The sequence below is a fragment of the Perca fluviatilis genome, chromosome 10, assembly GCF_010015445.1.
Source record: "Perca fluviatilis chromosome 10, GENO_Pfluv_1.0, whole genome shotgun sequence".
In the NCBI taxonomy this organism is placed as follows: domain Eukaryota; kingdom Metazoa; phylum Chordata; class Actinopteri; order Perciformes; family Percidae; genus Perca; species Perca fluviatilis.
Window position 1 is genome coordinate 5,703,896 of NC_053121.1, and position 27,414 is coordinate 5,731,309.

Here is a 27,414-nt window from a genome sequence, read left to right on the forward strand (position 1 = left end):
TTTTTGTGTGTGTGTGTGTGTGTTGTGTGTGTGTGTGTGTGTGTGTGTGTGTGTGTGTGTGTGTGTGTGTGTGTGTGTGTGTTCAGATGTTGTCCACCTCCGCGCTAAGTTCAGGGCACACTTCCTTCAGTAGCATTTCCATCAACACCTGAGAAAGTGAGACAAATGATTATGTTTGCGGCTGCAGTTACATTTTATATAATCAATTGTATGAAATCATGACATCTGTCTGACATAATATGTATTATTCTTACATAGAGAAGATGTTTGTTGGCGTTAGCCTCCTGCAGGGCATTGAAGATCTTGATGATTCCGTAGCGGACATTCTGCTGGCCAACTAAATTTGCTAGTGCATCTGTTAGAAAAGATTGAAACAAAGTAAAAGGGTCAGACATGTTCATAGGTTTAAGATCTACAGGGCATGTTTATGGCGTCAGGATTATGTCATATCTCGCAACCGCGATAAAACATGCTCCACGGGGCGCTTCTGGTAGATCACCTGGTAGAGCGTGTGCCCATATACAGCGGCCGCAGGCTCTGTTCTGACCTGCGGCCCTTTGATGTGTGTCATTCTCCCTTTCTCTCTCCTCTTTCATGTCTAAGCTGTAATATCAAATAAAAAGGCCTAAAATGCCACACACAAACAAATAATAATCTTTAAAAAAAACATGCTCCAAATCAAATTAAATTATTTCACATGTTTAGATATTAGTCTTCGCGCACCAATTCAACAACACAGTGATGTGCAGGCAGCTGCGAGTGTGAAACCAAAACATATGGAGAGGCAAAGAACGCCACCTGCGTGTATAAAACTAAGCAGCAAGCGCACCTCGTAGCCAGCGCATGCATGAGAGCGTCTGCTTTAGCGCTAGAGGGAAAAGCACGCTCTCACGGGTTACTCCGCTCTCGAAATGGAATACCTGCTCGTGTGAACAAAATTGACTTTTGACACTTTTGGGGGGAGGCGGAAACCAAGGGAGGAAACTAAGGGAGGACTGGCCCTTTTATGGGCTTCTTAAAGGTTAGCTTTCAATCAAGGTAGGCTAAGGAGGTCCGTGTTGGTAACATCGCCTTGAAAGTGCCCAATCGTAATAGGGCCAGTGCCTCCCCTGGTTTCTGCCCCCAAAATGTCAGGAGTACATTTCATTCACGCAAGGACTAAATCCATGTCAAGAGTAAGAGCGTGTCGGTGATTGATGTGCGAAGAGTAGTCTGCGCGTGTGAAATTATATAATTTGCTCGTGAGCATGTTTTACAGGGCTCTAGAGTGCGACCAAAATTTGTAAGGGTGCGACTAAGATTTTTCCCAGGTCGCACTGGTGCACCTAATGTCCTCGCATCCGCTGCCTCTCCACGAACGAAGCAATGTCGTTTATATCGATATGGTTTAATGTTGCGTTACATGACCCATTCCTTCTGTAAAGCCGTGCCTGTGTTTGGATCTCTCCTCCGCGCCGCCCCATTCACTCACACACGGCTCCCCTGCAACATGGAGAGACACAGCGCCGCCGGTCCAAACTGCTGACATTTGTCTACAGTTTTAATTATTAATACAGCTGTATATTGTCAAGTATGAGAGGGAAACCTGTATTGGTACCAGTGTTTCCGCTGGTAACTCTCTGTTATTGCGCCCGCCACGGCGGAAACACACATTTACTAGACATGGGAGAGAGCTGGGCAGAGGCACCCCATGGCCAGAAAATAGCTAATCCAAAAATGCGGCACAGCATCTCAATATTACCGACATTTCATTGCCTACACAAGACGTGTGCAACGCCGCTGACCCGCCAAAGAGCATTCGACCCGTGCTGGACCCATTCATAATGAGTCAGCCGTCACTCTGTGAGTAGCCTACGCTTCAGTCCATTGCACTCCCCCCTCTCTCCCTCTGTCTCCCTATGTCTGTTTTTTATTTATTTTTTTAAAGATTTCGGCCTTTACTTTGATAGGAAAGCTGAAGACATGAAAGGGGAGAGGGGAGAATGTTTAGGAAAGGGCCGCAGGTCGGAGTCAAACCTCTATATTTACCAACTGAGCTATCCGGGCGTCCTCTTTCTCTTTTAATCAGTTATTGTTGTTGAAAACAAGTGAAGGAGCTTTCTCAGAGATATATATTTTTTAAATATATCCTAGGCTATTTACTTCAGATAACTTTCATTTACATGTATTGCAGCTGTATTTTCAAACTGGTAAAGGAAACCCTGTCTTTGCATTTTATTTTAGTCACAATCTGTTTTAATAAAAGAGCTTGTGAAAAGTGGCTTTGACTTAAAACTGAACATTTAGCCCACTTTGTAAAAAAATACAGAATCATATATCGTGTATTGCCATTCAGCGTTAACGGCGACGCGAATTTGAAAAATTTGGGTGCACCTAAATTTTGTGCTGGTGCCTGGAGCCCTGTTTTATCCCACTCATGCGACATGACATAATCCTGACACCATACATGTAATACATGGGTTTCAGTTGCTACCTGGGATATTGTCAAGTAGTTTCTGTTGAGCCCGTTCCTTAGTTTCAATGCGTTCAAGGTCAGTCCGGACCTTGACGTGTGGCGCCAACTTCCCGCAGGGCCAGAAGGTGTCCCTGAACACACTGATGTAACACACCGACATCTGTTCAGAGAAGATCCAGTTTACTGTGTCCCGGATCTGTCTGAAATAATGCAGAGAAGAGGTTAGCCTCATAGCTGATCTCAGATAACAGAAAAACATGAAGTTAAGTACGAGTGATAACAGGTAGAATCTCGAGCACTATACAACTGGTTAATAAAACACAGCAACATGCTCGCTGGAGATGCCTTCCCAAATATGTCAATAAAACCGGGAGGGTTCTCATGTACTGTAACTAGTAGGTTGTTAACTAGTAGGCTGTTTGTTGCCTTTTAAAGACAGTTACCTGCAATAACATTACTACAACGACAAATAGGAAGTTGCCTGTTAGCTTGTTACTCAAATAAGGAAGCAGCGACACGGTGAATAAATGGAACAAAGTCAGTTCTACAACGTAGTTTAGTTGTTATTCGTTAACGTTTACAAAATGTGACAACCTAGGCATAGGTGATCAAAATGCGAACTTGCAGAACTTACTTGTTGATAGTTCGTCCAAATGTCACCTGGACTAGTGCAATTAGAGTCTTCCTGACCCACTTAAACACTGAACAGACAGACAGACAGACAGACAGTAAGAGAAGGAAACACATCAGATATGTTCGCTCAGATGCAGTCGGAATTTATGATTTGGTCCGACAGGTGTAACCTACAATTTTAGTGTCTTTATATAGGCCTCGATCTCTTTCATGTCAGACTTTTTTGTTTTGTGTATTGATTAGAGATGTTCCAATACCATTTTTTCCTTCCCGATACCGATTCCAATACCTGAACTTGCGTATCGGCCTATACCGAGTGGGTTTAAAAATACATATATTTGATTATGTTTTAACAGCTGTACACTGCTATCCCTGTATCGATGTAATATGGTTTCTATCATTGTTGTATGGCCTTGCTCAGGTAAAAATCCTTTGTGAAACATTAACAAACACAATCAATGAACGCCACAGAACTTTCTTTTATTACCCAGTTTGACAGTCAGTCAAAACGGAAAAAGAACATAAAAAAACTACTTTAAAACTTTACTACTTTTAAGTAGATTTTCTTCTGGGCTGACGTGGTATAAACCTGCGTATTTGCCATTACTGATACCAGCATTTAAGGCGGTATGGGAGGCTTTTCCGATACGTCTCTAATATTGATATTTAAATGGAAAATGCAACAGTGATTAAAAAGACAACCGTGTCCTACTCACTTCCTCTGAGTTCAAAGATCTCTCCTATGAGCATGAAGCAGGGTTCAGCCAGGGCGTCTCTCCGCCCGTCTGCTTCATCGCCGTAGTCCGACAAGTCACTGTCATCGTCAGCCTCCTCCTAGAAACAGCAGTTACACACACAATGTGAATGAGGATAGACGACAGCTGCAGTGCTGAGACAGTCCACGGGTTGCTGTGGCTTTAACAGTGGAGAAGGATTGCGTACCTCAGTGTGGGAGAAGAAGTCTCCAGGTAGCTTTTCCAGGAAGGAGGCCAGAGAGAAAGACGATTTCTTCTGGATTGACATCACCTTCGAGCATTGAACAAGATATCATCACTATACAAATATACCGTATGGAATCATACTAATACTAATGCTCCCAACATGTCAGAGGAGCAAGATGAGGACAGATGAAACAAACAGGGATTTCCCAAGAGAGTTTTTCAAGGGAACAAATCATCCCTTTTTTTGTAATTAGTATTATTTTTTATTAGTATTAATAACATTGTTAAATTCAACTGACATCTGTACATGTATCTATGGAATTAAATCTGTTTCATTGGATTTTGAAATTAAAAAGCCATTGAATTTCTAGCACTAAATATTTATGCATTTAAACTATGTCTGAATTTTTTGCCACTGAATTTTACTCTTCACATTTTCAACAAATAATTCTTACATTTATTTTTCTAAGTTTTTAGGTGAGAAATCAACTGTGTAGAGTTTGAATATGGGCAGTTTCACGAAAATTGATGGCCAATTGCACATTTGCTCCGATTTTGATTTGATTTTTCAATGGCTTTTTAATTTCAATATCCGATGAAACAGATTTACTTCCATATGTATCCCTTATTAATGATTAAAAACAATAAATTAAACCGAAACAAATCATAATGGAAATCAGATTATAAAATGAAATAAAAGAAGAAAAAAATAAATAAAAGAAAAATAAAATAATAATAAAAAGAAGAAAAAAAAATACTCATGGATCAAATGTATAGTCTTAGAACAATAAGCAACATGTTCTCATCGTGATTTGTCCAAAGCAAAAATGTATTATAAGTAATCTCCCCATTTTGCAACATATTTCTCAGTCCTGTCCTTAGAGTTGAAAGAGTTTTCTTTTTTCGAAAGAAGCCACTTTTGCCAGCTCCCTGGAACATTCCTAGAAATAGGGCTCTCCTGGCTTCCTCCAGATTCTCAGAATGATTTGATTCCCAACCATTATACTGGTCTGAATAAAGACTGCTCCTCCACATTGCGATGTCATTTGTGGATCATTTAACACATACAGCCTCGGGCAGAAATCCAACCTAGTCCGGGTAATGTTCCCAATGCGATCATGAACCTTTAGCCCGTAGTTCTGAATCGTGGGGCATTCCCAGAGCAGATGAAGAAGAGTCACATCATCGCTTTTTAATATGTCATTAGGTATTGAGTTAAAAGCAGCTCAATAGATCATGTAGAGGACTGTGTACATGTTTCACAATCTCCCTTAGCTGCTGCTTTACATGCAGATATCTAAAGCCTCAACTGCTAAAACTGACCTCAATGAACAAATAAAGCCTGTTAATGCAGTTGTTAATTGTAATGAACGTAACATATACATCTTTGTATGACATGACATCGAACGGAAATACGGAGAACGGCCATACTGTATTATTCTATTATAAATCCTAAAATCCTGTCAACCATGATGTCAACAGGATTCACACATTCTGCAGCAACCTACCGTCTACAGTTGTCAAGTGCAGCTCACATTTAATCCCCCGCGGCAGCAAGGGAGTCAAATGGAACCAGTAACATCTTTTATGACACTGTTGCATTAGTAGCCCTGTTTTGTTTAAAATGTTAAGTATGAGAAATTAGTTACCTTGAGGTGCTCTGGGGACGGGCTGAGGAACGCGTAGAGAGCCTCTGACTGGCACAAACGCTCATCTGTCAGCAGACGCTACACATACACACACACACACAGACCAAGAGACACACACACACACACACACACACACAGACAGACAGAGACACACACACACACACCATTATTTAGCTGGTATAATAAACTAGACAGAGGCAGTGTGAGGATGGAGCTTATTGTTTCAACTTCTCTGCTTGCTTAGTAGGTCTGCTTGATTATGAAAAAAAAAAATCATAATCACAATGGTTTTGGTCGATATTGAACATCACGATTATTTAACAAGAGTACTCCATTCACTTTTGGAAAGATGTTGCATTTATTAAACTAAAAAACTGAAACATTTAAACAAATCAATCAACAGTGAAAACACCTTGAACTGTGAAATTTCCTTTAATCATTTTTTTAACTTTTTGGATTCCCCTTCGGAACACAAGATAAAATAAGAGTTTACTTGCAAAATGGAACGTGCAAAATAATCGTTTTTCGATTACTTTTTTTGTGATCGTTTGGAGCCAGAATAGCAATGAAAATTTGATTTGATCATTTCTTGAACTACTTCAGTCTTTCTATATATCCCCTGCAGAAGTACCCCTTGGGCAAGTAACCTTGACTATCTGCTCTAGTGTATTTAAATCCATGTGGTTTTATGTTGAAAGTAACAGGAGCTTATTTGGAAGTATAAAGAGAAGCACTTTTAAGTGTAACAATTACAGCAGACAGTGTGAAAACACCAAAGTTATCCTGTTGTCAAGTTAGTAATAATATTAGTCAAGTGTAATTAGGGCTGGGTACCGAACGTCGATACTTTTATGGTATCGAAAAAAATATTCCAATCCTATGAGTATCGAAAAATTCTTTATCTTTCGGTGCCAAATTTCGGTTCCAAAAGCGTCTTAGCGTGTAAGCGCAAGCTTATCTGTCCTCTCTGCATATTGACACAGAGCGGAGCTCCGACTGACACACACACACACATACGCACACGGAGAGGTGCGGACGGAGTAAACTGTCTGCAGTTTTGTTGAAGTCACAGAGAGTCACGGTTGGTTTCTAGTGTGGTTACAGTTTTTTAAAACTTCACGCAGACAGCGTTTGCTGCGATATGATATTAATGGCGAGCCGAAAGCGGTCGCGGTGCTGTTGACGTTCCACTTCCTCTTACAAGCAGCCACAACGGTGGTTTCTCTGCCCTGATGACTGACTGACAGGCCTTGAGCCAAAGGCAAGGCACTTTTATTAATGTTACTCTGAGTGAGCAGTTTTACCAGATTTTTTTAATTTTGATAACTGTTTTGATTCACAATTAAGGTGGAAATAAAAGCTTTGTGTTTAATGTATTTTTGTTGATGTTGAAATGGATTTTAAAACATATGGTATCGAAAAAATTATCGTTAGGAATCGGTATCGAAACTGATGTATCGAAATTGGCACCGGATCGAAAGATTCTGAACGATACCCAGCCCTAAGTGTAATACAGTATGGAGTGTTTGCATGTTTACCTGGAGGAAGGCATTGAGCTGAGTTCTGCTCTTGTCTAAGAATTTCTGGTCGATGGATTTGAAGGGAAGTTTACTGAGTGATGGTAACTGGAGTTTCTTCAATGATGGAAAACACTGAGGAGACAGATGCACAGAGACTGAAATGGGATATCACAGTAATGAGAGACTGCCAAAACTAAAGTATTTTGTATTGCATTTCCATATAGTTTCCTCCATTCTATCTAGATAATATAGTATAGTGCATTAAAGGGTAATTTCAGACCCTATTTTCCCATGTTTTTGTGTGCAAGTGGCTAATTGGAACAACAATCTTTGACATTGGTCCTGCATTAAGCATGAACGCTGTAACCGGCCTCCACAGACCGGGCTGAAATGTTACCCTATGGGGCAAATGTGCATTGGCAATTTGGTCCACTAAAAGTGCTTTATTTTGTCACTGACAGGCTCAGATTAAGTGTCTGACAACATTATGGAAAGGATCCCTACAGAGATAGACCTTTTTAAAACCTCTTTGAGACCTTTCTGTTTAACCAGAAACAGCTCTGAAGTCGCTAGCGCTAAACCCACCAGACTCCATTTAACAAAACAATACTTCTAGCATGTATAGAGCCAACATATTTTCACATGTAAATCGGTAAACTCTGTGTTTATTTCAAACAAAACTAGAGTTGTGATGCATGGAAAAGTGGAAAGACGATCCAAACCCGGCTTTTCATAGTTTTTTCTGTCGACTTTGAATGAAGTGTATTTTACAATGCTAAAATGTTTATTTACATGGAGTCTGGTGGCTTTAGCTAACGCAATTTGGCAGATGTTTTTATGTTACTTTTTAACAGAAAGGTCGACCTCCTTAGAAATCCTTTCCATAATGTTGTCAGACACTTAGAATATTAATCTGAGCCTGTCGGCTGCAAAACAACCACTTTTGTGAATGTAAATACAAGCCATAATTGCCCTATTAACTTACATTGTAGCTTGTTTCGGCGCTGCTGACTGCAGCAATCTTGCTTAATACTGGACCAATGTCAAAGATTGTTGTTCCCATCAGTCACTTAGATATAAAAACATAGGAATATAGGATCCAGGTTGGAAAAAGCACCTCTCCAGATCTCACTGCCATCAGATCTAAACCACTTTATGTTGATACAGTGAACTCAGTGAATTGTGGGGGACTGGACATGGTGCAAAGGGACTCCAGTCTCTACTTTGTATGCATACCTGCAAACTCAGAAGGGCTGAAAAAGGTGACACATCTCCTCCCCCCAGTTCCCTCGAACGTCCGTTTTCGGAGCATCAGAGAGAAGCGCAGGCATTGAAGTGGCACCTAAATAAGGCACCGAAATCCGCGTTGCTATTCGGTCCGGTAGATAACCGTCGTTAAGGCAACGGTGCCGTATTAGCACCGGGTCTCGGACCTCCCACCCCGCAAAATAAAAACTCTTCGGATCTACACGATTCACGTGGATGACATTTTCCCATTCAAAATGGCGATTTCCACCGAAAGGCGACACATTTGCAGGTATGTGTATGTATGTATGTGTGTGTAATCTGCAATAAATCCATCATCCACTCAACAGAGACTGAGATCTGGGGTTGAAGAATTAGAACAGCAAGACAACAGTCACACAGTTTTCAACTAGCGGTAACGTAGTATGCACAGTGATAACTGCTTACTGATGTTAAGAAAGAAAAAAAAAAAAAAAACAGCCATTCTATCCAGATGCTTGCAGATTTGGTATTGTGTTACCTCTGTGAGTTTGCGATGCAACATCTGGAATTCAGTGAGTTTCCTCTGGACGCTCCAGCGACTGTTGGCCGTCTCCTCGACTTCTACCAGGCTAACACACACACTGTAACAAGCTACGGTCTCACCACCCTCTTCTGTAGCCTGCAAAATACACACACACACACACACACACACACACACACACACACACACACACACACACACACACACACACACACACACACACACACACACACACACACACACACACACACACACACACACACACACACACACACACACACACACACACACACACACACACACACACACACACACACACACACACACGTCTCAATGACTACATAACTAACACCCACCCACCCACCCACCCACCTACCTACCTACCTACCTACCTACCTCCTGTTGGGTTTTGGCTTTCCTACGCCTCGTTTTGCACATGGTAGTTGGGGTAATGTTTGTATGTTGGTTCATGCAACAGATGTTAAGACATTGAATATGGGCTCTGTACTGGATGATTTTTATCCATTCCTTCTTGGATATTAAGGTGACTGATACATGTTTTTGCAGAGTGCACAGGTAAACTTTTGTGTCACGTGGGCGGTTTGGGTCTAGTAATTGTGAGAAAAAGGATTCCAGTAGGACTTGTAACTACTGCCAGCGCCAAGGCTCTCCATCCTCACAGCCAGCCGGGTTTGTTTTTAGCTTGGGGTTGTCTTTTGGTTTCTGTTTTACTATCCACACACTCACCTACACCAATGACCACACTACACTACTGAGTCTACTGAAATACATGTTTTATCTTATTTTGAAGTATTATTTAGTTTGAATTAAATACATTTTTTTATTTAATCCTAAACTACGTGTGGTTCATGACAAAATGGCTTGGCACAACAATTTATTCCATATACAAGAATATATTTCTGGTTCTGGTGGACTGGAGCAGTGTTGTAATGTAACGAAGTACAAATACTTTGTTACTGTACTTAAATAGAATTTTCACGTATCTGTATTTTACTTCGTTATTTATATTTCTGGAAACCAGACATTCTTAATGGGGGCGAAAGAAACTACGCACTAGGCTTTAAGTACATTTAATATCATAAAATTACATTTGATACTTAAGTACAGTTAATATCAGATACTTTAAGACTTTTACTCAAGTATTGCTCTAAAAGGTGACTTTTACCTCTACCAAAGTCATTTCCTGGTACTTAAAGGGTTAACTATGTTTTTTTTTCAACCCTATTTTCCTATGTTTTTGTGTCTAAGTGACTGATGGGAACAACAATCTTTGACGTTGGTCCAGTATTAAGCAAGATCACTGCAGTCGGTAGCGGCGAAACAAGCTAGTAAGTTAATAGGGCAATTGTGCAGCTTGTATTTACCTTCACAAAAGTGCTCATTTTGCCGCTGACAGGCTCAGATTAATATTCTAAGTGTCTGACAACATTATGGAAAGGATTTCTAAGGAGGTCGACCTTTCTGTTAAAGACTAAGATCCTTTTTTTAAACATAAAAACATCCGCGAAATTGCGTTAGCTAAAGCCACCAGACTCCATGTCAATAAACAGTAATTTTAGCATCATAAAATACACTTCATTCAAAGTTGAGAGAAACAAAATAAAACAATGAAAAGCCGTTTTGGGTCGTCTTTCCACTTTTCCAACCATCGCTCTAGTTTTGGTTGAAATAAACACATAGTTTACATGTGAAAATACGTTGGCTCTATACACACTAAAAGTATTGCTTTTTTAAATGGAGGCTGGTGGGTTTAGCGCTAGCGAGCTCAGAGCTGTTTCTAAACAGAAAGGTGTCAAAGAGGTTTTAAAAAGGTCTATCTCTGAAGGGATCCTTTCCAAAATGTTGTCAGACACTTACAATATTACAAAATGAGCACTTTTGTGAAGGTACATACAAGCTGCACAATTGCCCTATTAACTTACATTGTAGCTTGTTTTGCAGCTGCCGAGTCCCGACCGCAGCGATCTTGTTTAATATTGGACCAATGTCAAAGACTGATGTTCCCATCAGTCACTTAGACACAAAAATATAGGAAAATAGGTTGAAAAAAACAGTAGTTACCCTTTAAGTATTGCTTTCAAGTACTTTATACAAGACTGGACCGGGTGCACACTATGCTTGGCTGTCAATAAGGCCAAATGCAAACCTGTACAGCTCGGTAAATGATGTGGGTGACTGCATCTTAAATGTTTGAATGCTTTTCCACTCAAATCCCATGTATTTTCTGCTTCTCCACAAAGCATGTTGATGCAAAGGCCATCAGAGCACTCCAGTGCCTTAGGTCCTCCACAGCCAGTTAGTCATGGCTAGCTTGTTTCTTCAGCAGTAGCACAATCAGCCATTTATTGTTTCTGATAAAAAGGAAAAACAGAGAGAACAGTACCTCAGCAGTAGTGATAGTAGCCCTCCAGTGCCCCAGGTTTTCACACCACCAGTCGGTCCTGGTGATATGTTGCTGGAGTTCACTGTGTTCTTTCTCCATGGCTCCGATCTCTTCCTTTAGTTTACTTACAATCTGAAAGCACAGACAAGATGCAGATGTTAACGAGCAAGCCAATCATTTTGTTTTTTCCATGTTTTTAAACCTGAATGTTTTTCAAAACATTTCAATTCAATTTTATTTATAGTATCAAATCATAACAAGAGTTATATCAAGACACTTTACTGATAGTAAGTCTAGACCACACTCTATAATTTTCAAAGACCCAACAATTCCAGTAATTCCCCCAAGAGCAAGCATTTAGTGCGACAGTGGCAGGGAAAAATGTCCTTTTAGGCAGAAACCTTGAGTGGTGAGGAAAACTTCCTTTTAAGCCTACTAGAGCCCATAATCGGCCGTTGGACAGTCTGGCGAGGTCAGTGACTCGAGTCTTTTCCGTGCCGTCGTCCGTCTAAGGGGCCGTCAGCCTTCATTTTGACCGATTTGAGATGTATAATCGGTGGGGCAGGCACTGCCGGCAGTGGGACTCAAATGACCAATCTGATTGGTAGAGAGCTAACCCGGAAACGGGGAGCGGGAGGAGCGTGACTAGAGTCTCTCAAAATCTGGCGAAAATCTTTTAAAATGACCTTTGTCGATCATAAATGAAGACAGATTCAGCAACTGCATTGCCTATTTCTCGCTTAAAATGTTTTCAGAAACATGTTTCAGTGAACTGTTTTAGTACAATATGAGCTCATATTCTGAACAAGCCGCCACGACAGTCTGGCTTTGAATTTCTGGACAAACCAGACCCACGTGACGCGTTTGTCCAATCAGCTGCCAGTTTTCATTTTTGGGCGACAATACAGATTAGCGCCGCCTGCTGTTATGGTGACATATTACGTCTCGTCGCTTTGGTGTGTTCCGAGGCACTTCTTTGACCAACTCGGGGAGACTGATCAGTCCAAGTGCCTTTTCTGCCGAGGGTCGGCCGTCTGTTCGGTGTGTCTGGGCCTTTAGGGAGAAACCTCGGACAGACCCAGGCTCTTGGTGGGCGGTTGTCGGACGGTGCCGGTTGGGGGTGTGATGAACAGTGGCAATAATAGTCACAATAAAGATAACGAAACTATGACTACAAATAGTAGTTGTAGTAGTTCATGGCGTAGCAGGGTGTAATTTGTAATGAGTTTTGTGGATATTCCCTGCTTTGCAGTTGTATGCCTCCACCAACCAGTCAAGTTGCGGTTTATATCCATGTCTGTCCAGACTCACATAATATATGTATAGTGAAGACTTTGAAGTAATTTAATAAAGAAGTATTAAGTGTATTTTTATTTGGCAAAACGTGGATGCTTCAAACATCTTTAATCCCGGCAGCACAGAAGATCTGTACAATCATCACAGTTTCAAGGTGGGCACCCAAGATTAGTGTCACTAATTCAGTATCCTACCAAATCTCCCCCTTCTGTCATCACTTTATCATTTCATCCTATTAGACATGTGGGCGAAATGTTGTCATAATTAGCGTAGGAATTCTTCAGTCATGGCCAACATCTAAGTGGATGTCTGTGCCATATTTGAATAAATTCCCTACAGGGGTCCTGAGACAGACAGACAACCCGAAAACATAATGCCTCCGCCAACGGGGGCATAAAAAAAGAGCAGGAACGTGGGCTTTTTAGCAAATCAGATGTGCTATATCTGGCTCTTAATTAGACTTTTCAGCTCAGCCAGTTAACATCTTAACACTACAGAAAATGCTGGAGGGGTCTGGACTAACTTTAATTTTGTGTTGGTGTGTTTTATGCTATGCTGCTGTGAACTTTTAGAGTGTATTCTGATTTGAACCCTGTTTTTTTGTCACCTTTTTGTCTGGTTTGGGTGCATTCTGGATGGAGCCCAGGGCCTGTCGCTTGTACTCCAGTTTGTCGTAGAGTTGAAGGAGTTTCGTAGCAGCGTAGCTGGCCTGCTCATTGATTCCTTTACTGCCTTCATCGCCCACCTCCTCTCCTGCATCTAGACCCTGGCACTACAGAAAAAAATATATACAGTATATTTATTTATCTATCAAAAGGTATACACACTTACAAAATATAAATTTGAGTATCTTAATGCATAGACATTTTTGATAACATTGTGGATGTCTAACCCCTTCCTCCTTTTCCTCAGTGCTACACTGCGATTGGCTATGCTGCTCGTCTCGTCTGATCAGCCTATCGTAGTGGTCAGAAACCAGGAAGGAGGGGTAGTAACGCTCTCTCATCTGCTCAGCCACCTGGAGGATGTAGGAGAGCAACAGAAATGCTTTATCGTCATTCTTAGGACATTTTTGACAATGGTGGAACGAAATCATACCGTACATGATGTTACTCGTAAATGTGAGGACCTTTAATAAGGACAGCTAAGGCAATTGGTTACAGTAAGTTAGTAGCAAAAGCAGCAGATACCTGTTCTTGTAGTCTAACAAATACTTGAGTTCCTCTGTTCCCCACCAGACTCTGTTGGATCTCCTTGAGGAGAAACTTCTCCACGGGAATATCCCTGCTCTCCACAAAGAACTTCTGGTAGATTTCCCCTACGATTTGGGGCACTTCATTCTGTCACACACACAGAGAAACAAACAAATAGGCAATTACTCATATACATTTCCCACCGCATGAATGTGCTTTACTACACTACCGATGTCACAGTACAGAAATATCCAGCATTTAACTGGCAGTACTGCATGTGGAAATGACAACTGCTGACAAAATGTGTTTTCTGATGTAGAGGAAAAGCAGTGGCAATTTCTTGGAATATCGTGTGGTGGCAGCACCCAGGCCCAGCACTGGTACGGAACACAATAGAAACACATCATAACTACATCACTATCCCCGTAACACTATATACAATTAGCAGTGTTGGGCTAAACCCTCTGGAATCACCTTGTTGGCAGTTTTCAGTGTTTCCACCAGTTCCCAGAAGCTAATCAGGGCTCTCTTATCAACTCTCTCCATGTAAACTCTGAAGTGCTCCCTGTAACCTGGATTACACATGATGTCATCAAACTGGAGAATCTGGATGCGGAGAGAGAAAATTACAAAACATCAGCCAAATGGAGCGTGCTTTAATGAAAAGCACAAACTCTCCAGCAAAGTCATGTAAATGTCATGCTCCTCACAAAAAATATTATCATTTAAAAACTTTCAATACCTGACATAGTGTTCTAAAACATTCTGATATTCAATTATTCAGCAACTTCTTTTCAATCAAAACCACAGCAGCTGTTTCACAGTCCACCTTACCTTCTGACTTTGAGGCTCATCGCTATCATCAGCCCCTCCTTCCTCAGTGCTCTCATAGTTTGGTCCACCGAGTAGGCGGATCCGTTTCTCACATTGTTTCTTAGCAACCGTCAGCTGATTGATATATCGTTTCATATCTCTGGCCCTCAGCAGGTCTGCCTTCATGGCTGCTGACTCTTTACCTTTTCGCTCTAAGAGAGAGGGACAGCAGTGGTTGAAAGAAAAGTGTGAGCCAGCTTTGGTCACACAAGAACACACAATAGCGCAATACCCTGGTGTCAAGCCACTGAACCATCAAGATTAAGTTGCAAGACATTGTGTTACAAGTATGTATGTATGTATGTATGTATGTATGTATGTAGCCCATTCACGCAGCTCAAAGGTCACGTCTGACCTAGTCAGGATAACTGCATCAACATCCTTTGAATGTCCCTCCCCTTCCGCTCTCTGCGTGTTGCCATTGTCAAACTCTGTTTGCTTCGGGAAACAACAACAAACTTTTGAGCTAGCAAGCTACACACAACATTTGGATCGAGCAACAAGGCAGGCCTGCTTGGTTCTTTCTGGGAATGATTATAAAGATTTACAAAGAATACGTTTACGGCATTAACTATCTGATGTGATACACTGGTAAGAGCAAATTATGTTTAACCATGTATCCAGCTAATATGAATAGCTCACGTTACTGTATTGTGTGAACAGCTTATTTCATTTAATATTAGATGTGGTCTTTTTTTATTTTGCGGGGTGCAGATGTTCCACCACAACAAGTTCCTTCCTGAGACCATTTTGCAGAGCCACCATGGCTGCGTCCGGAGCTTAGCGCCGCCCAAGACGATTGTGATTGGTTTAAAGAAAATCAAACCATCCAGAGCGTTTTTTTTTCTTCCTATACTTGAATGTATCTGAGATACACATATTACTCCGCAATGCTGTGGAGATGGGTCGAGACTTCATCTGACCTGACCATCCAGCTCTCTACATGAGACCTTCAGAGTTGTTGCAGCAACAAGAAAAGTGGAGAATTGTACCTTTAACTGTTGTAGACACTGTTATGAATACTACCCTACTTGGTGAATTAACAGCAGATCAGCGAGCTGTCGAGATGCAATGGATTTGAAGGTGTTTAGTCACAATTTTTGTTTTGTGCAATACTTTTTTTGCCGTCACTGTCATGATGAAGTATAGTGCTTCAGTACCTTTCTGCTTCTTGAGCTGAGGGAGGCTGCTGATGGTGGTGGCATGAATAATCTCTACCACTATCTGATACCTACAAAGACAGATAGAGATGTACAATTTCATCAATCAATAAAATCAAAATGGGCTGTCTTAGGATAAATAAACTGAATACTACTGAAGTAAACAAGATATAAATACAGTATGACGTGGCACAACAGTAAAATCTTACATGCATGGTGACTTTAAAACATGCACAACATATAGTACAGAGCGTAAACAGGGAAGTAACTGAGTCTATGTTTACACAGTTGAGCAAATATATCTGCAACAAATCCGTATTGAGCCATTACTTCTCAAACTGACAAGACAGCATAGCAGTATCATGTCTCCCCCGCATTTAGATCTATTATATTGCCACAGAGACACTGTCTGTTCCCATGGTAACCCTACACCAGCAGATGGACTGCGTTACCGCCGTCTGATTCCCATGTTTCTGTATATTTGTGTATATATATATAGATATATATACACAGTGTGGTTCATTTAAGTGCGGGACAGTCTCAGGTTAAAAAAGCAGTGCAGGTGTATTGCTGTGTGTGCCGTTAGGGTCATGCCTGAGTTGTTTGAGGAAATTGACATCGGCTGAAGTTGAGATCAGTTTGACGAAGTCTTCATAGGAGGCAGCGTAGGTGTAGGCTTTCTTCTGCTGCTCAGCCTGCTGCTCCCTCTGCTCCAGCTGAGACAACAGCATCTTGTTTATGGAGTCTGGATCGCTGAGCACTTCTACCAAAGGCTTCAACACTGGAGGAGGAGGAGGAGGAGGAGGAGGAGGAGGAGGAGGAGGAGGAGGAGAAACTTAATTGTCACATACAGTCGTACAGTACAATGTAGTGAAATTCAATCTCTGCATTTAACCCATCCTAAGTAGTGGACAGCCACATACAGCGTCCAGGGAGCAACTTGTGGTTCAGTGTCTTGCTCAAAGGCACTTTGACATGTCGTTGGATGAGGCCTGGAGCACACAGACGCATAACAACACATATACTTTATATAAATAGAGAAATCTGCTGAATGCCTAATTGAGTCTGAATCAATGAACACTTATTTAAAATGCTGTTAAGTTACAAGGTAGTCTATATCCACAACGTTCCACTTCAGGGATTGCTCTCGCTCGGCTGGACGTCACTCTTTTCGGATGTCCATTTTCGGATGATGGACGGATGATCACCAGTAACGTAATCAACCACGTCACCAAAGAGCGCTTGGGTTGAATTTGTTTACAACAAAGATGGCTGCCGCTGGAGAACTGAGACGTGTAGATTCCGCCATCGCGTCTGTTATAGAAGAGATCAACAGCGCGTTCATTTTAAAAGAGGAACAGAGAACCGCGATCATGTATGTGTATACATTGCCACACCCGTCCGCACGACACAGAAACTGCCGCCTCGCAGCTTCTTTGACGTCCGTCTCCGTTGCTCTGATTGGTTGTAGGTCTATCCAATTGAGTGCAGAGGCATTTTCTTTCCTGGTTCGGTTGAAACACGCCCCACAATCACAGCCCACTGGAGCAGTATCAGACTCATATTCTGACTAGAATCTGAGTATGACGACGTCAGGCTAATCAGCAAGGGTATTTTACCTCTAGTTTACTGTTCACTCACTAAATCCATTCTCACCTTCAACATTTCATCCTGGTACAACCTCCTCACCAAACACAAAACAAAACTCTCCCACATAATAAATCACTGCAGTAAGATAATCGGCTCACCCCAAACCCCCCTATCTGAACTGTACAACCGCTCTGTGAACAGGAAAGCCCTTTTAGCCCCTTCACCACTCTATCCAGTTACCATTAGGTAGATGGTAAAACTGGCCCAGAAAAACATTTACAAGAAATATTTCTTTCCCTCTGCAATAACCACTCTGAACAACATAACATAGACACTGTACAGCTGCTGTTTTGTATTTTTTATATGTGGGTTTTTATTGAGCTTTATCTATCTATCTATCTATCTATCTATCTATCTATCTATCTATCTATCTATCTATCTAAAAAACAGATGGCAGATTTTTTATAGCAAATGAGAGTTGTTACAACAGACAAATACCTTAATTAAGACACTGCAAGCATTATGATGTTATATGTGTCCACATTTACATCCATCATTTTAGGCGGTTAAATGGTGACAATAGACCTTTCTCATGGCAGATATTTTCGCTTGTCCTAACTAGGTGCAACTAATAACATTAACAAAAGGCTCCATTCCATTTGAGTACCCACAGAAACCAAACCGGAAGGCAAGCATGCACAACACCAGCGCCTTGTAACTGGAACACCAGGAATGCACCTTTGCCTTTCCTGCTGTCATAATTCTAAATTCCTGCCGTGGAAAAGGTTTACCAATTTATAATTCAGGATGTCCTGAGCAAATTCTGATTACAAATGCAACACTCTTTCAAAAAGACAATGAGTAATCGTGTAAAATAATCATGATTTCAATATTGACCAATATAAATCGGGATTATGATTTTTTTTCCATAATCGAGCAGCCCTAAATGTATGTACAGTATATTCACAGACAGACAGACACACAGACAACCTTTAGTAGTGATGACTTCTGTGAGGCAGCAGCGTAGTGTATGGGACTTGGCATCCTTGTGTGGCAGCAGACATAGCAGCAGTATTCTGGCTACACAGCGGAGGAAGGCCAGCTCAGAGTCAGGACTGACCAAACAGGGATGGAGAGGAAACGGTCGAGCACACTCCTCTGGTCTGGGTACACACATGAAAGAGACACAGATCAAAATTAAGATATAAACAGAAAGAGACAGAGTGTTATTCTGGCAGAGCTAGATGTCAAATGATATTATATGAGATCCAACTTCATTGCCATTGTTATTACATACTTTGCTTCTAAAATCTGACTGAACAAGACACACTGCTGCTGCATTGTTCTCAAACTATTGAAGACGAGGGAGGCCAGACATCTCTGTAGTGTGATCAAATCATAAGTCTCGCCTGACTTGCCAGGATAATGAAACCAGAGTGTGTGAATCATCACTCTGTCTGTAAGTGTACCTGGCAGATGCTGCCTGGAGAAGAAGGAAGTGAGTGTAGAGAATTTGAATGTCATTTACATGGTACTGAAGTGCCATCATGTCACCCCATCTGCATATACATTCAATTATGGTGCTGGGTATGAGCAATGGCGGGAAGGGAAATCTTTTTATTAACAAATCAAAGCGGACATATTTTCTGTTAAAAAACAGTGAGTCAGCACACTATGCAATGATAGCTCAGAAGTGAAGAACACATTATTCCCCTGTGATAAATATTAAACGGTGCAGTAAGCGATGCTGCCCAGTGGTTGTTATTTGAACTCAACTGCCAAACAAATACAACCCCACCTTGAGACTCTCCGCCCCCGCCCCCCCGATTCATGGATGCGCATTGCCATAGCAATCACTTCTGCTATTTTCTAACTAAATGAAATAATGGCAGAATCAATGTTAGCTCACGGTAGGTTGTAGATAAGCAAATTGTCGCTACTGCTGCAAAGCCAACCAGTTGGGAGCAGCCATCACAAACAATATGCTAGGTAAACAATTTACAATTGTGTGGGTGTGTGTGTGTGTGTACCTTGCAGATGCAGCCTTTAGGTCCGTGAAGTGTGTGTGTAGGATTCGGATGGTGTCATAACACACCACGTTGACAAGGTCAATGTCAGCGAGCCTGGATCGCAATTGGCTAATCATCTGCCACCAGTCCTCCGACAGCATGGAGTACAACTGGCCCTCATCATGACTCAGAGGGATGTACCAGGACAGGATGTAGTCTCTGTAGGCATAGTCAAACACTGGGAGAGAGAGAGAGAGAGAGAGAGAGAGTTTGAATATTATTTTTGCCAGAAGATAAATACTAAAGAGTCAGACAGCTGTTTACATTAGAATTTGAATCCGTTAAAAGGAAGAGATTGTTTAGACTTTTTAACTCTTTTAAGATGCAATCAGTAATATTTTTTCTTTGCAAAGAATGATCATCATTTTGTGCAAGTGTTGCTGATCAATGCCAGTCCATCCATCCATCCATTTTCTATACGCGCCTATAGGGGACCGGAGGGACTGGAGCCTATCCCAGCACACACTGTGTGTGAGGTGGAGCACACCCTGAACAAGGAACCAGCCTATCGCAGGGCTGCAGCATAAAGACAGACACACAGAGACACACAGACACACGTTGTAGTTTTCCACAGCTGCATGTACAGTAGATGTTACTTATAAGCCATAATGAATAGCAGCTTTAACATACTGCACAAGAATCAAATTCAACAGTGAAATTTCAATCCACATGCGGTAATAACTGATTCAGATTTGCTTTGAAGGAACATGTGGTACTTCCCCTTCTTTCAATCATAACTTAAGTAAAACTTAACATAAAATATGTGAATCAAATCAATCTTTTCTTGTTTGATCTGTTAAGTAAAGGAAACATATTTTAGCCTTTCGACTGTATCCACAGTAAGGGATCTTAACATTACAAGGATAACCGAAGGTACCGTACGTGACGCTAGGGTTACAGCAAGTCTTGGGAGTTTTAAATGCCTCATTTATAAAACTGTGTGGCGAATTTGCGTCAGAAGTGGCGTACAGATGAAACATAGGATGTGATTACGCACAGAAATATTTGGATTTATAAAACCGTGCGTACGCACATCCTAAGCCGGATTCCCTTTATAAATCACAATCGGCTCTAAATGTGGCGATGCTTTGGCGGGTTCGTGTCACGCCCATAAATGCCCTTAAATAGTCAGTGAAACGCCCCAAATTAATATTCATCCATAGCGACATCATGCGCACAGAGGAAAACAAAGCAAAGGACTTTTACTCAATAGCTTCTTTCCAACCATGTAGTTACAGGAACGTAGTTATAGGAACACTCCACTTCTAAACAGTTCTACCAACTACTCTCCCCTAAAACCGTTTTTGCCATTTGCATTCACACTGGCCAAGTGGCCATAGGAACTGACCTTTTGTTATTATAACACAGCCGTCTAACCACCACTATGCGGAAAAGGGAACGAGAAAAGACCATGCCCTGAAGAATGAGCTGAAAGAGTTACAGGAACTGCGGCCAGAGGAACTTAATAATCCCCAAATTGGTCCAGTCGGAACACGAGAAAAAAAAGGGTTCCAGGAACGTTATGTTCTAGGAACTGCAAAAATCCATCTGGTCGGAAAGCGGCTAATGGGAAGTTGTAGTTCTTGTTAGAGAGGTGGAAAAGAGGATTTATTTTTTTGGAGGGCACAGTGTGGGCATTACTAATGCCAAAAAAGCTGTAGAGTGACAACATGTTGCAGACGCAGTTAATGCCACAGCCTCAGAGGTCAGAGGACCGTGGATTAAAAAGAAATGGTCCGATATTAAAGTTGATGCAAAAAACGCCTAGCGCTACATACAGAGAAGACAAGTTTGCTTTTTATAAATCCCAATTCTTGCGCAGAGAGCGGCATCTTCTTTTGAGGACACGCCACGTTTATAAATGAGGCCCCTGATCATTCAATCTGATCTGAGCTAAGGCTCCATTTACGTTGCTACATTTTAATATCTTCTGCTACGTTCACACCCCGCATTCACACTGCTCTGGCGTTTCAGAGCCCCCTAAAACAAAGAGACATTTGAAAACACTTCTGACCCCGTTTTGGTTTGGAATCCGCGGGGATGTGTTGCAGTCTCAACGGCCGCAAACGGAGACCTGACGCCAACGTTTCGCCGCCTGATTGGGTCATGAAGTCTCATTCTCTGAGACTAAGCTACTAATGTTACCATGGCAACTACCAGCAATATACATGCTGCCTCCCGTTTACCCCGGCACGCGCATGCCCAAGTATACGAGAATGTTGATGAGATATGCGGTTTGGGCCTGTTAGTTAAAACGAAGATTAGTTCTTCTACTGGAGCTAAAAACACTTCACTCTGTGTGCAGAGAATGCTTTTGGCTCAAAACACCGCTTAAAAACCAAAACGTAGAAATGTAAATGTAGCCTAAGACTGTCACCTGATTACGGTGTATGACGCCAATATTCTATGTGGCAAACATACCTTCTTTTCGCTGATAAAATGTATCACAGGTATTAGTGGCCTTTTATAGCCTGACACACCTGGGAGCACACCTGGGAACTCTCCACTGGCAGGGCTCAATCCAAGGAGCGGGATAAACGCTTGTCATTCAAATTCCCTCTGCACTCATAGCCAACCAGAGCAACGCTAGTTGATAGATTTAACTTTTGCCGTATCCGGTCAGCAAAACCCCGGACACAATTTCCTTTTTTAAGAATGACTTAAGTGCTTAACTCCAAGTCTTCCAGAGTCACTGCCAAAGCCGAGTCGAAAGACCGCTGTTCGCCAGCAGCAGCAGCCATCTTCTTTGTTTTCAAGTAACAGGGAATTCACGGAACCGTCGCAACTCTGCCATCCTTATGTTAAGCCCGCCCACCGACTCTATACATGATGTGATTGGCCTGACCAGAATTTGGTTTTTCCAGCTCGCAAGCCAACAGAGAGTTGCTAGACTGACCCCGGCTGCAAATTACATTTGCTGCCACTAGGGTGCGTCTAGATTTCTAGGCTAGCCCTTTTAACATTTACCATACAAAATGTTCTCCATTTGTCTGCATAGGTTTTATCCCCCCCCCCCAAGACATGCAGGTTAGGTGAACTGGCAACTCTCTTGCCTGTAGGGGAGAAAGCATTTATCTGTCTGTATGAGTTAGTCCTGCGATAGACTGGAGATCAGTCGGTGTGTATGAAAACATGTGAGCATGAAAAGGATCAGTGGTTTAGAAAAAGGATAGATAGATGAGTGAGTGGATGGATAGAAAGGCTAGTGCCTTGCTAGTTGTTAAAGTGCATTTTACAGTAGATCATTTCCATTTCAGTCCAAATCATCTTAAATGTCACTGAAATATATCACCTACCAAATTACATCAATATCGAGCATCATTTGCTTTTACTTTGCAAACCAATTCTATAAATATTAACTTGAACTTTCTTATGTACTATTATTAACCATCATAAACGACTTTGAGTCCATGAAAAGCGCTATATAAATTCAATTTATTATTATTATTATAAAAATACATGAATAATGCTAAGTCCCCTGGGAAGTGAAAGCCCTGAACTTGAGTGCTGGATTTAAATCCAAGAATTGAGCACTTCCACAAAACTTATACAGAAACACGGTTTATCAAAATAAATGACACAGCAGGTCTTCACTGTGAACCTTATAAACCACACTACGCCCCAAAAAAAACCTTTTCAAAAACACACTCGGGAGCATATGCAAATACACACCCTTGGTGTAAATCCCGGAGCCATCTGTCACTTGGCAGCCAGACTTTGTGTGTGTGTGTGTGTGTGTGTGTGTGTGTGTGTGTGTGTGTGTGTGTGTGTGTGTGTGTGTGTGTGTGTGTGTGTGTGTGTGTGTGTGTGTGTGTGTGTGAGAAATGGAGACTGATTGTTGGCAAGTTGAACAATGAATTTTGACTTTTTCTACTTGTGTATTGTATATTTGAATCTGTATATTGTAACTTGTAATGTTTCTGTTTTTGTAACCTGCATAGGGATTGTGGATGTAAATTTGCATTCTTGCTTACAGCATGTTACATCTTATATTTTTATAATCGATTTTATATTTGATCCCCATCACAAAAAAAAAGTGATCCAATTTAAGAATCCTGACTTGTTGGTGCACTTTGTTTCTCACGCTTGCTCTGTGAAGAACAATAAACCCTGCTACAAAAATGCCAAAAGCTGCTTGGCAGCAAAGGTAAAGCTGCTGGCTGAAGTGGCCCCAGTGGAAGAGATGTACTGTACATGTTTTTCTAATGTTTGATGTTTCAATGTCCATTTCAATGTCTGCAGTTAACTTTTAGACAATGATTGTGTTTACTGTTGTCTGTGTAGTATTTCAAATTGTATGTCATTTCTAAACCGTATGTATTTTTTATGTATTTATTTTCTAGCCCTCCCTCCCTTTCCCTAAGTGGCTATGCCACTTGTCAGGCTGCCACTGTAAATAAGAACCTGTTCTTAATGACTCGCCTGTAAAAATAAAAGGTGAAATAAAAAAAGATCTGTAACCTGTAGTGCTGACCAAAATGTCTTGCACATAAGCAGTTTCCAAATGCATTTGCATTACATGGATATAAGAGGTTCTCGGCAGTAAGTCGGACTCGTTTCAGGGGTTGGCCTCCGCCAGGGCTGCACTTTGTCACCAATCCTATTTGTGATATTTAGAGACAGGTGGGGAGGGGTTGCAGTTCGGTGGGCTGCGGATCTCATCGCGGCTTTTTGCAGATGATGTGGTCCTGATGGCATCATCGGTCCGTTACCTTCGGCGCTCACTGGATCGGTTCGCAGCCGAGTGTGAAGCGGCTGGGATGAGGATCAGCACCTCTAAATCGGAGGCCATGGTTCTCAGCAGGAAACCGATAGAGTGCCTATTGCAGGTAGGGAATGAGTCCTTACCCCAAGTAAAGGAGTTCAAGTACCTTGGGGGTCTTGTTTGCGAGTGAGGGGACAATGGAGCGGGAGATTGGCCGAAGAATCGGCGCAGCGGGGGTGGTATTACATTCACTTTATCGCACCGTTGTGACAAAAAGAGAGCTGAGCCAGAAGGCAAAGCTCTCGATCTACCGGTCAAATTTCGTTCCTACCCTCGCCTATGGTCACAAAGGCTGGGTCATGACCGAAAGAACGAGTTGGGTCGAAAGGAGCCAGTTGAGGTGGTTTGGCATCTGGTGCCCCCTGGGCGCCTCCTTAGGGAGGTGTTCCAGGCACGTCCAGCTGGAAGGAGCCCTCGGGGAAGACCCAGGACTAGGTGGAAGGATAATATCTCCACCCTAGCCTGGGAACGCCTCGGGATCCCCCAGTCAGAGCTGGCTATATGTGGCTTGGGAAAGGGAAGTTTGGGGTCCCCGCTGGACCTGCCTAACCTAAGGTTTCTTTTTTTTATGCATTTTTTTTAGATGAAACAGGCGGGCACACTGAACTGCAGGTTGCAAAAGTGTGTTTACCCCTGCTACCACCAGAAGCTCTCCTCCCATGTCATGTTCATACGTCAGCTTATTAGTAATAAACAAATTTGCCTCACTGCTGTGTTACAGTTATGGAAACGCAGACAACAACGGGCTGAAGGAAATTCAGCGTTCCTTGAAAAGTAGACTCCTGGGACAAAATTTACCAGGAACATTTTAATGGAAACACTGCTTTAAAAAAAAATCTCTTAGGCAAAGGTGATCCATTACCTTCCTTCAAAGCTTTGTCCACATTGTGTGACACCACCACCCTCCTGCTCTGGCTTGACTCCTGAACTGGCACCAAAAAACGGGCCTGAAAAAGAAAAAGAATATCAGATCACATCTCTTCCCTTCACAGATGGGGACAACAGCATAACAATCAGGAAATATTGGGCAAGAGAAGGAGGAGAAGATTGAGAGCTGTGCATCTAATAAGCCTGAAAATCTAACAGACAAGACAGACAGACAAACAAGATGACAAATGCTTGTGACAATACTCCTCCGCTGTCAACATCAATAAGTCATCAGTACAGAGCAGAACACAAACACTGCTGAAAGGCAGCCACTGGGCTGTGGCTATCTATTAAGGCAAGCCACCAGCCGCTTGCAAGGACACAACCACTTTCCTTGCAAAATAAATCAACCCTATATATGTGTGTGTGCATGTTTGTGTGTGTGTGCATGCATGCGTGTCTGTGTGTGTTGAGGTGTGTCTAAATTCAGCAGCAATGCATGACTCCACCTCATCTATTATAGAACAACACAGTGAGGATCCGGAGGCAGGGAGAGAAGATGAGAGAGGGAAGAAAGCTAGGGAGGGCAGATGAAACCGTTGAGAGGAGCAAAAGAGGAGAGTTAGGAAAAATGTATGAAACATATGTGTCTTTTCAACATTTTTACATGTGCTCCAGTCTGTTGGAGTAAAGGTTAGATGTGACAGAAGTGCCCTTAGATAACATTGGAATTTGGCAGTTTTTCTCTCTATCAATGGATTCCAGCAGTTGGTCATATATTAATGCTAATGTATTATCATAGAGGGCTGGTAGAGAGTGTGTGCGTTGGCGGTGGTGCACTATATGTGATAAGTTAGTTTAAACTAGGAGATACCAGTATCTTACCATAAGCTTGTTGAAGAATTCCATCCGTGCAGCTGACTGCCTCCTGTTTCTGTCAAAGCAGCTGACTTTGAGAGGACTCTTCCTGACCAGCAGAACAAAACTCCCAGCCAGGAAACAAAGTAGGGCGAATGACACATAAATGAACAACTTCAAGAAGAAAGAGGTGAGAGTCAGGCCTCCCCAGGCCAGCTGAAATACTACTGCTGCCACCACGCCCAGGCAGAAAGCCGGGACGAACCGGAAAGAGGAGCCGATAGAAGAGGTGGAGGTGGCAGACATGGGCCCCTCTTCTTCTCCTCCGGCACTGCTACTCCCTCCGGCCAGTGGTGTAGTGGTAGTTGAGGGGGTGGGCATACTGCGACCCCACCATCCATATATGAGTCACTACTAGTTAGGCTGAAAAGTTGCTCCGCTAGTCTATACGCCAAGTCAGAGAGGTACGTATACTGTGTACACTCGTGTATACCCTCGACTACAACACTGTCTCCAAGACAAGGCATCCCCGCTCTGACATCTCCTCTCCGACCCACACCGCTATGTTTCCCCCGCTCCTAGCATCGGCCCGCCCGGCGGCCACAGGCTCAGAGCCCCGTCAGCGTAGTCATCCACAACGAGATACTCCAGACAACAGGACAGGGCACCAGGCTTGCCTTGGAATAGGACACAGAAGCTGCAAGTCGCCCAGGAAGCAGACGGAGAGAGACCCGCGGTGATGGGATAGAATTAGCAACACCCACCGTCACCTTGGAGACAAATAGGTAGAAGGGTAGGTTAGGGACTGTTGCTAACCAACTGGGCTAGCAGGAAGCTCTACAAAGAAGCCAATGCTGCTACCTGCTTTAACGTTAAAACAAAAAATTACATAAAAAACGAAGTAAGAGCCAGCAAATAATTCTAAACTGTTGTATGGTTTGACTAGTAACGTTAAGCAAACTGCAATACCGACAGCTAAGTTAGCTAGCTAACTAGCTTGCTTGCTAAGTAACGTTAAACAATTAAACATCAGCTAATGTTAGCGTACTTACCTATCGTTAAAAAAGGTGTGCGATAACAACACTGCCTTCTCGCTTTCCTCTCAGTAAAATAATGTATCGGAGGCTTCGCAATGGCGAATTAAAAGTTTTATAGACGCAACGACAAAATACGTCAGGTCCAAAATCTCCAGCAGATAAAAAACACAAGCAACTGTTATTTTCCTCGAGCTCCAGCTGACTGACTCTCTCTGGACGTGGAAGGGTGTCAGACAATCAGCGCTTGTGTTAACCACGGAGGGTGCGCCTGTTTTAAAAATCAAGACAGCCCGGAGTGGACGGGGGATTTTGATTGAACGTTGCTGTGGATGCAGT

The 27,414-nt window shown here is 42.3% G+C and overlaps 1 protein-coding gene across 1 annotated transcript; it reads right to left on the reverse strand.

Moving 5' to 3' along the window:
• Positions 1-5: 5 nt before the first annotated feature.
• On the reverse strand, positions 6-27,340 carry snx25 (sorting nexin 25). The gene is made up of 22 exons (XM_039813840.1): positions 27,094-27,340; positions 26,069-26,811; positions 25,179-25,263; positions 19,513-19,729; positions 18,473-18,645; positions 16,487-16,673; positions 15,893-15,963; positions 14,694-14,884; positions 14,334-14,465; positions 13,857-14,006; positions 13,559-13,684; positions 13,274-13,438; positions 11,371-11,502; positions 8,964-9,104; positions 7,217-7,330; positions 5,679-5,756; positions 4,031-4,114; positions 3,805-3,922; positions 3,090-3,156; positions 2,474-2,655; positions 255-355; positions 6-148 (listed from the first exon to the last, which is right to left on the reverse strand). The coding sequence occupies exons 2-22, from the start codon at positions 26,420-26,422 to the stop codon at positions 83-85; spliced, it is 2,934 nt and encodes a 977-aa protein (XP_039669774.1). The 5' UTR covers positions 26,423-26,811; positions 27,094-27,340; the 3' UTR covers positions 6-82.
• Positions 27,341-27,414: the final 74 nt, after the last annotated feature.

Bases quoted from the DNA above. Each gene is read 5' to 3' on its own strand.
- snx25 (XM_039813840.1), bottom strand. From the start codon at position 26,422: ATGCCCACCCCCTCAACTACCACTACACCACTGGCCGGAGGGAGTAGC. The intron at 14,007-14,333 runs GTGATTCCAGAG...TGTGTGTGACAG, and splicing joins CACTGAAAACTGCCAACAAG to AATGAAGTGCCCCAAATCGT. The intron at 3,923-4,030 runs GTACGCAATCCT...TGCTGTTTCTAG, and splicing joins ACTTCTTCTCCCACACTGAG to GAGGAGGCTGACGATGACAG.